This window comes from Spermophilus citellus (genome assembly GCF_964194105.1).
Source record: "Spermophilus citellus genome assembly, chromosome: 2".
In the NCBI taxonomy this organism is placed as follows: Eukaryota; Metazoa; Chordata; class Mammalia; order Rodentia; family Sciuridae; genus Spermophilus; species Spermophilus citellus.
In genome coordinates this window covers 181833858-181848047 of record NC_138183.1, presented here as the reverse complement: position 1 = coordinate 181848047, position 14190 = coordinate 181833858, and the positions used below count along the sequence as shown (strand labels likewise).

Sequence of the window (14190 nt, the reverse complement as noted above, 5' to 3'; positions counted from 1 at the left end):
AGTTGGGGGGAAGGGGAAGGTAGGTGCTCTTGAAAAGAAAGAAGGAGAGGGAGATAGATAGCATAGAAGAGAATGGAAAGAGCAGTAAAACTTGGAAGGGGGGAGAGAGAGGGAAAAGGGAGAGAAAAAATTAAAATGAAATAGGAAATAAAATTAGGTCTTAGAGATCCATTTTCTTCTCTTCCTGTAGGCAAAGCTGTGCCCTCCGGGCTGAGTTTTGCCCTCAATGTGTCAACAGCAATCCCTGTAAGGCGGTTCCTGGGAGTCTCTCAATCCTGTTGTTCCAGAGCCGTTTCACTTCTATGGCCCCTCCTCCCCTTCCTCCTGCCAGCCAGCCAGGTCCTGCTCACCGGAGGCAGTTCCCCAATGATTTGGTTACACTTTCAGCCCCACCGAGTGCTCTATTTCCCTAACTACTGAGCACTCTCACTGTCATTCATCTAAGCCCCAGTGCTGTGGAGCTGTGGTCTGGGAGTCAATTGTTTAATTTTTCCGGACCCCTTTCATGGGCACACCTTTGGAATCTGGCAGCTAAGACCATTGGTGTCGCTGCTGGTGGTAATAGGAGTTGGGGGTTGAGGATCCCCTCTACTTCCCTCAGCCCCTACAGTCACAACCACAGTGCTGGTGGTGGGAGGAGTTGGGGGTCTGGAGTGTTCTCTGTTTCCCTCCGCCCCTACCGTCACACCTTCTCAGTTCGAGGTTGGGGGATTTGGGGGTGGGGAGTCTTCTCTGCTTCCCTCTGCCCCTAAAGTCACGCCCTCGTCACTGGCAGTAGGGGGAGTTGGGGGTCGAGAGTCCTTTGGCCCTTACGGTCACGCCCACGGAGAGATTTTGAAGTTTCCCGGTTGTTTGTATCTGGTGTGGGTGGGAGTCACACACCTGCTAAAGTAGATTCCGCTGGGAAGGAATCTCTTTAGCCGAACTTTGGTGACTTCCCCTCTCTGCTATGGCGGGCCCCTGGCTCCTTGCCGGAATGTCCGAAGGGAGGGGTGGAACTGGCTTGTCTCTGGTCTGACACAATCTCTGGTTTTAGTTCCCAGTTCGCTATTTCGTAAAGGGTTGGTTAGATTCCCTTCATGCTGTCTGGGGGGGGGGAGCCGTTCGCCGGGTGGGCGGGGCTGTTAGTAGAGCCGGGAGGGCACGGGCTGTCTGCTGGGCCAGGCGGGGACACTTCTCGCTGGGCCGGGCCGCTACGAGCCTGGCAGGCGTGGTGGCCGTTCGCAGAGCGAGAGCAGGGCCTCCCCGGGACGGCGGTATGGCGGGTGCCGTCTGCGGGTTCGGGCGGGCCGCGCCGCTCTGGGCCGCTGGCCGCTTGCAGAAGCGGCTGGTGGCTGCGGGACTGGACCTCCGCGCCCGCGTGGCCGGCCAAGATCCACTTGTCTGGGACAAACTGACACTTCTAATAAACCTACCAATTCCCGGCAGGTCCCCTCTTAACGGAATTTTGCTAGAAGTTCCTCAGTAGGTAGACTGCCGCTGTTCCAATGGGTCTTTCTGATCCCGTTAATGTGGAGACATTGGAATCGCTGCTTCCTCGCCGGCGGCCATGTTAGATCCCCTTAACATTTTTTAGAATGTGTATTTTTATCTTACTAAATAGTCTAAAGGTTACAGAAGGGGCTTTGGAGTTGAATATTTGAATCTAGGCTCCTTGATAATGTGCCATATGTAACCTTGAGTAAATAGATAACTTTCCTTAGCTTTAATTTTCCACAAAATGGGTAAAATAATAATACCTAACTTTTCATATTGTTATAAAGATGAAATGAAATAGTACATGTCTCATTTAAACCTGGTGCCTTGAATAAAATAAAGGTGAGCAGCAAATGGTCACTGCTCTTATGGTTATAATGATGATTATCATTTGGAGCAAAGATTATACATTAGGTTTTCAAAATTGTTTTTCAATCTCTGAAGTTCAGAATTACCACAGAAAAAAACATGTAATAATTATCTGTCAAGTGAATGAATTTAAGAGAAACTAAGGGCAGGGGGACTGTGGTAAATGCAACTTTTAAGAAAGTCTGGCTATGTGGGTTTAACAGCATTTGAAACTTGACATCTGCATCCATCTCAAAGGCTTCTGCTGTTGTTTCTTAAGTATATGACGCTTGTAGCTAACTGCTAGGCACTGCCCCTTGGATGTGCAATGTTCTTCTCAAATTCCACAAACAAATTCCAAAACAAACAAATTCCAAAACAAACAAAGTCCCTGGCAAACAAATTCTCTTTTCCTTCTTACTCCTTCTGCCTTTTTTACTCTGCTGTCTTCCCTCTTGTTTCCCCACATATCTCAAGTTCTAAACAATCTACGCTTTGATTCTTTTCTGTAATTAGTCAACCATGGCCATTTGTCAACCATATTTTGCTGATTTCACCTGCTTCATATTTATGACATTTGTTTCATAGTCTTCATACCAGGGCTTCTTCTGTGGACCTGCTGTCCACCTCTCAGTTGTCTACACATTGGTCTTCTAGCTCTTCTCTCCATTCTTGTACCTGCCCCATTTCATTAAATTTTTTTCTAAAGCACATCTAGATGTACCACATTCTTGTCTCAAATATCCATTTGTTCCATTCCTATAAAAAAACCCTTAAACCTCTTAGACTGACATTTAGATTTTCTGTAAACCCAATTTACCCTTTGAATTTTCCCTCATCTTCTTCTTAATTTACAGTTATATACATTTCCTCATCCTTTATAGTACCTCTAAACTCTTGATACATACTCAATAAACGTTGAACAATGTAATAAATACAACACAGAGCAGAAAGTTATTTCTGCACTGGACAGAAATTCAGAGTTGGTGAAGATTTACAAGTTCAGAGAACAGATGCTACACCCCATTTTCCATGACAACAATGGAGCTAATGTTGAGTAAATAGATAACTTCTTATTTGCTAAGTTTTGGATGGGGTTTGTCTCCCAAGGGTTCTGTAGATCATCAAAAGGCTTAGGGAAAACCTGGGCAGCATCTTTCAGTTGTAAAGCCCAGCAGCAATTTTATGGAATGACATAATCACATTTTCCTTGCTTGGAAGTTTTATAACTCATAACTCCCTTGTTTTTCAGATGACTAGTGGGAGATTTGGAGATTTGGGGGTGGTATGCTGCGTTTTTTCTTTGCCCACCTACCTCAGAGCTATAGTGAACTTGCCTTAGGTGACTCAATGGGCTTGACCGACCCAAGACTGACCTGGGGATATGATTCTTTACTTGCTGTGGGGCTTCTATGGCTTGTAGCTATGGTCATGGGCTGCCTGCAACACTATATGTACAACCCTCTCCTTCCTCTTCCTTTGTTTCATTCTTCCCTCTCATCTTTCCTTTCTTCCTCCTCCTCCTCCTCTTCCTCTTCTTCTTCTTTCTCCTCACCTTCACAACATAGACAATGCATAGACTTTAGTTTCAAATTTTGGTTCTACTCCTCACTTGAAAAAAACTTAACCTTAGTTTTTACGTCTGTAAAGCAGCAATAATAATGACCTCTATCACAGGTTGTCAGGAGAATTCAATGGGTTAGTCTACATAAAAAACTTACTTAGTATAATACTGTGAGGTGGATATGGTGATGTGCTGCCCAAGATCGTCCTATGGAAAGATCTTTCCCCATTGCTACTTTCAGCTGTCGGTCTACCTGAGGAATTTTGTCTAGTGAAGAAAGTCATCTTGCCCAACATGACACTCCATTCCAAGGATAGCCTGCTACCAATGACTGATCATTGCAGGAGTCTGAAGGCCCACTCCCTGGCTCCAGCTCAGGATGTCTTTGAAGGGGGTTGTTCTAGCTCCAGTGTCTCCTCTGGGCTCAGCTTAGTTTTCCTTGCACTCTCAAAGTGCAGTCCAGCCTCTCCTTCTGGTCTATATTGCCTCCTTCCCTTCCATGGGTGTTGACCCAAGAACACTACCTAATATGCTAATTTCTATCTCAGAGACATTTCCAGGAACATCTCAATCTCTTGACACTGAGCTCAGAGTGGGGCTTAACACAAGCCTATCCTGTGCGTGACAGGTAAGCTTGGCCCTAGCAATTTGGTCCAGCTTGAAATATCTCTGTGGTTGGTGCCTAGCAGCAGACGACGCTTCCTGGGCTCCCTACCCATCTACCTCTCAGCCTTTCTTCTCAGAAACTGTTGAGATTGGGTGAGGGGGAGATTTAGGAGCCTGGGAAAAGTATTGGGGAGGAGGATGATTCTTAGCTGAGACTTTCTCTGGCTCCAGGCAAGGGCCACTGTGGGAAAGAGTCAGAAAAGCAATTCTCACTCCTCGTTTTGATTTATGCTGGACAGTTCTGGGTGGCCTGTTGTGGCCTTCCTCCTCCTTCCTAAATAAGAAGGTTCCACAAAACCTCATACACTCCTCAGTCCTGGGCTTTGGCCCCGTTTCTCTCACAGTTTACTTCTCTTACATATGTTTGCAGTTCTGCTTTCTCACTGAGAAATCACAGAAAGTCATTTTTTACCTTCCACATTGATTCAGAAGCTCCTCCAAATCTGCCCTCCTTTCCCACGAGGAAGTCAGTGACACCAGGGTCCAAAGATACCTGAACCTTGAAAAACTCTGCCTCCCCAGCTTGCAGCTGGGGGAGAGACTGCTGAGCAGCAAGGTCTGGGTTGGGCACTGATGCTTAGGGGTTCTCTTGGGCACACCACTTAACCTCAGCTGGCTCATCTGAACAAAACACTCTCTGTTCTTCAAGACCCACCTCGGGGGTTTCAGAAGCAGTCCATACTGCACACAGATCACAGTGCCTATGAAGATCTGATCAAACGGTGAAGTCCTACATGAGCTCCAAAGTGCCATGCAAAGGATAATGAACAGAGATCCCCTACCTAGGTAGGGAGACTGTTGCCTCTTATTAAGGCAACTGTAGAACACATCAGAAAACAAGAAAGTTCTATGACTTAGAACTTTCTGAGTCTCTTAAAGGGTACCCTGTGAGAGGGAGAAGGAACATTCAGAAAAAGCCCAGTGAGTAGGGCAGGGTTGGGGTCTGGTGTGTGTCAGGTGCAGTCCAATCAGCCATAGTGGGCTTGATTACATGTCAAACTATAGGTTCAATATTCAGAGCTTTTAGTTTTCTCAGAGGACCCAGAAATCCATGGATTTTGATATTTTTAAAAATAAACCCCCTTATTTAAAAATGATGTGACATATATAAAAAATGGAGTATTACCCAGCCATAGATAAGAATGGAATCATGGCATCTGCTGATAAATGGATGGAACCACAGACTATCATGCTAAGTGAAATAAGCCAGTCCCCAAAACTCAAAGGTTGAACGTTTTCTCTGATATATAGTATCTAATCCAAAGTGGGGTTGGGGGCAGGGAAGAAAGAAAGAGAGTGAGAAAGGAAATAAAAGAGAGAGGGATTCCATCAAAATAGAGGAAAGATCAGTAGAACAGACAAAGGGGATTGAGGGAGAGGAAGGAGAGACAGGAAAAGGGAAGAAGAATGGAATGAATCTGACTGATCTTTCATATGTACATCCATGAATACAGCACAGTGAATCTCAACATCAAGTATATTTATAAGACATTAACTTAAAAAATACTATAAATAAACTGTAGAAAGATCAGTAGAGAGAGGGAAGCAGGATGAGAGAGCAGAAGGAAGAGGGCATGTGCTGGGGACTGAATTAGAGCAAATTATATTCCATGCTTTTGGGATTATATGAAAGTGTATCCTAATGTTATAAATAACTAAAAAGAATCAATAAAAAATAAATTTAAAAAATGAAAAAAAAAACGTGAAAAGGGGAATGACTTTGAAAGCCTTCTCTACTCACTATATAGCTGTATTCCGCAGAATATTCTAGCCTGTTTCCAAATTCTGTATTGAAAAGCATTTTGGATGTGTCTAAAATATCATTTAAAAATTGAAAAATCTGCAAGAAAGTTTGTCTAAAAATTCAAAAATTTCAACTATTACTCAGGACCAAATTGATGTATCCTACTGCTCATTTGTGGCCTCTGATTCCCAGGTAAGAACCCCTCCACGGTGGCCCCTAGGCTCTGTGTGCTACAGCTGTGTCTGCCACCTCTGGTAATAACAATATCCACTCAAGTTCCCTTCAATGTGTACACACATTATTAGGGTTAGTCCCCAGGAACTCTTATAGAGTAGGTGTTTATTGAATGATGACCAAGTGCAACTGAGTTAGATGCCTCTCACTGGCCCAGATCTGCTCATAACTTACACTGTTCTTAAGGGTATGGATGTCTCTCTAGGCTTGTTTGAGTCCCACTTCTTCTAGGGTGATCCCAAAGCCTCCATTTCTCTTCCTCTAAAATCACTGTCTCCATCTCTCTGGTAATTAGCACTCCATATTTAGAAGAGTCTCAAAATATGTTCAGTGAAATCAGTGGATATTTGGCTCCTAAGTTTCTTTTTCTTTCTTTCTTTAAAATATTTTTAGTTGTAGATGAACAAAATACCTTTATTTTATTCATTTATTTTTATGTGGTGCTGAGGATCAAACCCAGATCCTCACACATGCTAGGCAAGTGCTCTACCCATGAGCTACAACCCCAGCCCCCTAAGTTTCTATTTTGAATTCATATTATGATTTTCCAACCCTAATATAAAGCATTTTGGGGGCATAGTTCATGCTTTTCTTATTTTGCATCTCTCGCAGCATGGCCCTGGTAACATTTTTATAAATTGTGCCCTATGAAACGAAGCAACTGAAACCTGAAATCCAGTCCCAGTGCCAGCCTAAAGGAATGGGTGCCTTTTTATTTCTGCTTAAGTTGGTGTGCATTGGGGGAACTTTTCCTTCTTCTATTTACTTGTAATTTACAAAAAAGTACACTGTTTATTAATGGGGATCCCTCTGCTGTTCCTGGCACAGTGCCTGATACATGGAAGTTGCTCACCACAGTTGTTGACTGAGTTCATTCAACTTAGCAAGCATTTCCTGAGTGCCTACTATGCCCAAGGTTTCCCATGGTTCCACTGTCCAGGAATGTGAAAAAGATTAGCTTGCAGGCCCTCAGCAATGCCTACTCAGGTTAGCCTGGAGTTTGCTCCCCTTTGAGTGAACTGGCTCTTCTCAATGTTCTCAAGATTTTATGATAGCTTCATCCTAGACATGCCCTGGAAAATTGATTCCCTGGGACTGAGACCCAAACCTGCAAGGCCAAGGCCTACATATAACTGGAGTCTAAGCAGATCAGCAGGAAAGAGAAGCACAGGGCAAATTACATGCACACAGAAGTCCTGCACCACCATCCCCCTACCTGCTGTGGTTCTTCATGATAACACTTCCCAGAGAGGGTCAGAAGTGGGTGGAACACAAACACAGATAGGAAAAAGAAGCTATATTTGGTGCCTTTTGAAGAAGGCAAACTGGCAGGGATAGAGGGAGGAGGGAGGCCCTGGCGAGAAAATAATGTTGGAGTGCCACAGCCTCCCAGTGGAGGCAGGGTGGTGTGAGCCTCGGCCCTAAGGACTACTTGTACCACACTTGGTTAGCTCCAGTGCTTCCTGGATCATGTACCAGATATACCCTCACTAGGCAGCCAGGAGATGTTTTGCATTTTCTTTCACTCATGTTGTTTTCAGAAGTGACAATGACCATTGATGGTAGAGACCGTCAAACTTGTCCATAGAAATCCATATGGCAGGAGGAGATCTGGAGATTTAGCCAGAGGCTAATAAATTTCTGCAAAGTTGTATATGTTTTATGTTAAAAAATTAACATAACTGTTGCATTCCATATTCTATCCTGTTTGTTATATAAAAATGTTTTCTCCCTAAGTTTTTTTTAAAAATTAAAATTGGTACTCCAGGAAGAAGTTCCAGGTTTGCTTTGTCATTCTGTATATATAGCCCTACTGTCGTGTATACCTGGGGTCCATGAACCCGAGAGGGAAAACACTGCTCACTAGAAGCTTTGTATAGAAGATCCTCAGCTATGCCCCAGTCTACAATGCCTGACTGTTCCAAACTCAAGGCCCTCTTCTAATGTCTTTTTCCTCTTGAAGTCATCCAAGACTTCCCCTGAGCTAAAAGTAGTCTCTTTGTCTACCCTTAGTTCTTCTTGTAGACTTCACTTTTCTCTGGTCAAGTTCTGCCTTGCTAGTCTTTGGTGTGTGTTGTGGTTTGGATCTGAGGCATCCTCCAAAAGCTCACATGTGAGACAACGCAAGAAGGTTCAGAGGATAAATGATTGGGTTGGAAGAGTCTTAACCCAATCAGTGAAATAATCCCTTGATGGGATTAACTGAGCGGTAACTAAAGTGGTAGGGTGTGGCTGGAGGAGATGGGAATTGGGGGCATGTCTTTGGGGTATATATTTGTAAATGGAAAGTGGAGACATCTCTCTCTGCTTTCTGATCACCATGTGAACTGCTTCCCTCTGCCACACTCTTCCTCCATGATGTTCATCCTCACCTTGAGCCCCGAGGAACAGAGCCAGCCTTCTATGGACTAAGAACTCTAAAACTTTGAGCCCTCAAATAAACTTTTCTTCGTCTACAATTGTGCTAGTTGGGTCTTTTAGTCATAGCAGCGAAAAAGCTGACAAAAACAGTGTGTGTATATTTTATTTCCTTTATGGCATGGCAGCTACTTGAAAATATGGTCTGATTTCCCCCGTATTCATCATGGAAATTGGCACTATATATTTAGCAGATATGATGAATATATATTCTGGATGATGATGATGGTGGTGACAATGATGATAGGCAATTTCATATGGGTGCCTTGTTAATGTAAATCTCTGCTCTGTGGTTTTGCTATAACAGGTCTCTGGTCTGGTCTTGAGAAAGGTGTGCAGTATGTATCCTTTTGTATCATAATCCTCATTTTATAGGCGGAAATGACTGATGGCAAGTTGAAAGGATTCACCCAACGTTAGAGCAATAGCAATGAAAATAGGATCATACCTTGATATTGTCTTCTGGCCAAGAGTTCAACATTGTTGCAAGATGGCCTTTGTCATGAATGGTGATAAACAGCCCGCTAGGGAAATAAACACATATACACAGAGAAACCAGGCAGTCAGACTTGGAACAAAGCAAAGATCATGAGCGCTAGGCATTGCATCACTTAATTTTGCCCATAGACCTGGATAAGAGTGATCTGATCCCTTCCCAAAGCCACACATTTGGAAGGTCTTATTCTTGCCCTCCTCCTATTATTCTTCTCCATGGGGTCTAGAGCCCATGGGGCCAAGGAATGTGCGCCCCCGAAGCCTGTATTTTCCAGAGTCTGCACCCTTTTTTCTCCCTCTATACCAGGTACCCAGGACCCCAGAATTAACAGACTGAATGACCCTAAAGATGCTTCAGAAACTGTGGTTCTCTTCCCCAGGTCCCTCCTCCTGAGTACAGATCACCCTGCAGTGGTTGGACTCCTAGACTTGGAGCTATGACTAGAACTTGGACATGTAGGTTGAGATATCAAGACTCATGTGCATGAAGTCTCTGAAATGGGGTATGGAACAGGGATGGAAATGGGATGGGGTTCTAGTCACTGGATAGTTTTCTCTGCATCACTGGCCAAATTCAAACTTGGCCTTCCATCCCATTAAGAAGGTATGTTTCTAAAAGTAAGTTACTAGAACATATTTTATTTAATAGCTTATTAGCTTGGTTTAGAACATTAAATGTTTAGACCTAAAGTATGTGGATATGAGTCTTCTGCCCTGGGATCAGTAGTGTGTGTGGGGCTTCCTTTGTCTCTCACTCACTCTAGTAGATGTCCCATGATCTGTCATCATCCATTAAACATGCCCAAGTCTTTATTGTCCTAAAAACAAAGACAAGACTTCTGGCTTCTGATAGTGACATAGTAGCTTATATAGAATAATCTTCCTGCAGATAACAATTATAAAATTATTCATAACTAAGCAATTATATTATTGTTATGTTATGAAGTGTGTGTGTGTGTGTGTGTGTGTGTGTGTGTGTGTGTGTGTGTTTATGGCAATGGAGGTTAGCCAAATGTAGGTTAGCTTTCTTTGGAAAGAAAGAATTACACCTTTTGAAATTTGTGAATTTGCAGCTCTTTGCCCGAGGGCAGTTCAATCTTCAAGAAACTTAGGGCAGCAGAAAGTGAAGGTTTTACTATGTTGAGGTATCAAAGAATAGAGCTTGGGTAGAATAACAGCCAGGAAGTGCAGGGGGAAAATGCTGAAGGGGAAGGAGCTTCAGAGGGGATGAGCTCCTAAATCTGTGTATTAAATCTTCCCAAGTCACTGACTGTTGAACTCTGCATATACAGGGGGACTGGGGAAAAAAACAAAAACAAAACCCCAAACTATTGCAGCTGGAATCTGAAAGAACTGAGTAGAAATGTTGATTACTGCTGATCAGGAGAGACATTTCCTTCTCACTGTTATTCTCTCTATATATGATCTCATCAATGTCAAAGCATTTGGCCAATGATTGTCAGATATCTGAAAACCAGGATTTCTTACCTTTGGCACTAATGATATTTTGGGTTGGGCAATTCTTTGCTTTGAGGAGTGGAGTTGTCATGTGCATTGTAGAATGTTTTGTGGCTTCCCTGGCCTCTACCCACTAGATGCCAGTAGCACCTCACACTCTGTTGTGACAACTAAAAATGTCTCCAGATATTATCAAATATACCCTGGGAGAATAAAATCATTCTTGGTTTTAGAGTCCTTGCTCTAGATCTTTGTATTTAACTGTCTACCTGACATGTGTCAAAGCGACTTCATACTTAGGACACCTGAAAAATTAATGATCTAATCTTCCACCACTTGTGACTCAAAGGCAAGACAAAGCAAAGACTCATTCCTCCCATTCTCTACTCTTCAGCCACACGGGCCTTCTTTCCAGTCCTTCAAGGGCCATGTTCTTTCTACCTCAGGGCAGTTAATCTACTATTCTTTCTGTCTGGTACAGCTGCCACTTCTCATTCTTCTTTAGTTAATTGCTACCCATTCTTTTGATAATGCCAAACCAAAGTAGAGGCTCCTTGTGATGTGCTCCAAGTTCCTCATCCCTACATATGCAAACTTACAACATTTATTTCTGTGGCTACTCAGGTAATACACCCTCACACCCCAATTAGACCAGAAGCTTCATGAAGGCAAGGTCTGCACTTATTTTTGATAGTGTACATCACTGTAACACCAGGGTTAGTCAATAACAGATGTACAAGACAAATTTTTTAATAAATGGAGAGGTGAATAAATTAATAACGACAATGGTTGAGGGATAAAGATGAAAAGTGTTGAATAAAGTTGGATCAGAGTCAGAGCACAGGCAATTTGCAGGGGTATTATCTTGTATCCGACTCAGAGGTCATGTGCACTGTGCTGGCTAATGCTGGGTGGTGCTGGATAATGCTATGCTATCTTGTAGCAGGGAAATAAACACCTGGAGGATGGTGGATGGGCAAAGGCAAAGGAAAACATTCAAGATGTGGGGTTCAGGGCCCTGTTTGGTTTAGAGTGTCCCCCAGAAGTTAATGAGACAACACAAGAATTCTCAGGGGTGAAATGATTAGACTTTGAGAGGTATGATCTAATCAGTAGATTAATCCACCAAAATGGATTTACTAGGCAGTAATTGTAGGCAGGGAGGGTGTGGCCAGAGGAGATAGGTCCCTGGAGGCATGCTTTCAGTGTCCCTGGTAAGTGGAGCTCTCTCTCTTCTTCCTTATTGCCATTTCCTGAGCAGCTTTCCTCCTCCACACCCTTTCCCTGTGATGTTCTACCTCACCTTAAGCCTGGAGGAATAGAGTCAGTCAACTGTGGACTGTGTCTCAGAAACCATGAGCAACAAATAAACTTTTCCTCCTCTAAATTTTTTTTTCAGGCCTTTTGGTCATAGTGATAAAAAGGCTGATTAAAAAAGGTGTTATGCACTACATTGAAGGGAGCAGTGTAGGCATTTGACTTAACTTACTCACAAGGTTTGAGAGCAAGCTGCAGGTGAAGGGTACCTGAGTCTGCCACCCCAAAGCATGCCTCTTTAGTCCTGCATGGGCGAGGGAGTAAGTACCCATCGGAGAGATGGGCTGGTTCTGAAATAAGTTATGAAAGTAATATATCAAGAAATAAAGAGGAAAAGGCAAGAATTATATATTTGCAGAGCAGGGGTGTGACAGTTGAGCTGACCAGAGGGGTCCGACTTAACAAAGAAAAGGCCTGCACTTGCTTTATTTATATTGGTACAGATCAAAGGGGATGGATAGGGATCTCCTTCAGCAGGAACAGGATGGGAGTGGAGATAAACAGGTTGTTGGTGCTTGGCAGGTTATGCCCATCTCCAGCAGCTGTGTTTGAACTTGGAGCTGTGATCTAGTTCAGAATGCCAGCATGATCTGGGCTTTCTTGAACTGGGGAATTTCACCTAGGAGTTCCCGGAAAAGGGGCTTCCCTGCCTTAATGAATCAAACATTGCCCAGTTCACACACGGCTCACACATGGCTCCCAACAAACTGTTACTTTGCATTAATCAGGGATGTGGGAAAACCTCTAAAAATTGGGTACAGTTTTATTTTTGTAAAGGAAATTTACATTCATAAAAAATTTCCATTTGACCAAATACCTCCCTCTCCTGTATCAAAAGAAGGACTCTTATCAGTGAAGAAGGCACTGACTTAAATCTACATAATAGAACTTGTTGCCATACTTTTCCTGGACACCTCTTTAAAATCCCTGCCCTTCCAAAGACCCAACCCCCCTTTCCTTTGTTTTAATCTAGAATAGTATTAAATTCCAAATTCTTTTCCACCCCTTTGGGTACTCATGAATGCTCCAATGCAGAATGGACATATTTTTTGTTTTTCTCTTGTTAATTTGTCTCTGGTCAGTCTAATTTATAGGGCCTCAGCTTCAGAACACAAGATGCATAGCAGAAAAGATTTTTTCCCTTCCCTTTTACAAGTATTTGCCAGGTCATTTTGAAATGACATATCAATTAAGACAAAAACTAAGCATTGGATTGGAACTTGTGTCAAAAGATGATCTCTATGAAGCTTAAGTTTGGCAAATTATACTGTGTGGATAATAATGAGTCTCAAGGATTTCCCTGGATGAAAATAATAGTTACACATAAGTTCCTGAAAGTTAAGTAGGGGTAGGGGTGTCAGTAGGATAAATGAGCCAAGTGGAACCTATAAACCTAAAACCTTTTAAAGAACTCTTAGGCCAGGTCTTTTCAGCTGCCACTCTGAGGTATGACTTGAGGAGGTCTTGCTAGAGACACCTCTCATATGAGTTTGTTTTTCACCCATAGATGTGGCTTTAATATTTCTTCCCTGTCAGTTCATCTAGAGCATAGTCACACAGGATGATAATACTAATGTAGGACATCAAGAATACGGTACCCCAAATATCCATGACTGTGTACCAGTGGGGCACTCCTTTGTGGGTTGTCCTTTGCACGGTTACTCCTTCTCTCTTTGCCTAGCATTCTAAATCCTAAAGAGAAGCTGCATCTAAATAATGAAGATGTAAACTGCTAAATAATCTTTCTTTAGATTTACAGAACCCAGAACATCTGGTGACCCTCAGATTACATCAGAATATGTAATGCCCCTCCTTATTCCTTATTTCTGTACATAAACTAACACAAAGCATGTCATCTGCTATGAGGTTTAACTTGCAGAAAATTAATAGGTCTATCTAAAGAACTATACAAAATAGCTCAAGAGGTCAAGGTCCATTGCAATTCTCTAGTCAGAGAAGAAGAGAAAAGGAGACACACTGTGGTTGAGGAAGACTCTCCCTAGCATGTAGGTTTCCTACCTGTTAATCCCTACACCCTACAAAGATGGAATGAGCCCCTTTCATGTACCTGAGTTTTCCAAGATGGAGCTTTGAGGATGATAGCTCATTCCATCTTCTTAGGACCTAAAGTAAATAAATGGATTTCCTTCTTATCAACTGTCAGCTCTCAAGTACTGACTTTCAAGCAGTGAGTGGCTGGACCTTGGTCTCATATAGACTATAGGAGACCAGACTATGCCACCCCAAAATATGCTACTGAGGATTATTTCAAGCTATTTATTTTGAGAAACTGCAAACACAAGGAGAAATTCTGAAAACAAGTAAAAATTATTTTGTTTAAAGATAAATTTACATCTACAAAAGAAGTCTCATTTGCAAGAAGGTCATCTCTGTATCAGGAAGATGATGATTCTAAATCATTGGAAGCTCTTATTAATAAAGGTGGCATCAATTTAACCCATGCCACAGC

At 42.7% G+C, this 14190-nt stretch overlaps 1 protein-coding gene across 6 annotated transcripts in view; it reads right to left on the bottom strand.

Moving 5' to 3' along the window:
- ME3 (malic enzyme 3) overlaps positions 1-14190 on the bottom strand; it is a 201515-nt gene that overhangs the window by 70264 nt on the left and 117061 nt on the right. For all 6 annotated transcript variants that reach the window (XM_081282420.1, XM_081282422.1, XM_081282423.1 and 3 more), the window contains one exon: positions 8899-8974. In XM_081282420.1, the coding sequence (XP_081138546.1) occupies positions 8899-8974 (76 nt within the window). The remainder of the gene's footprint in view (positions 1-8898; positions 8975-14190) is intronic.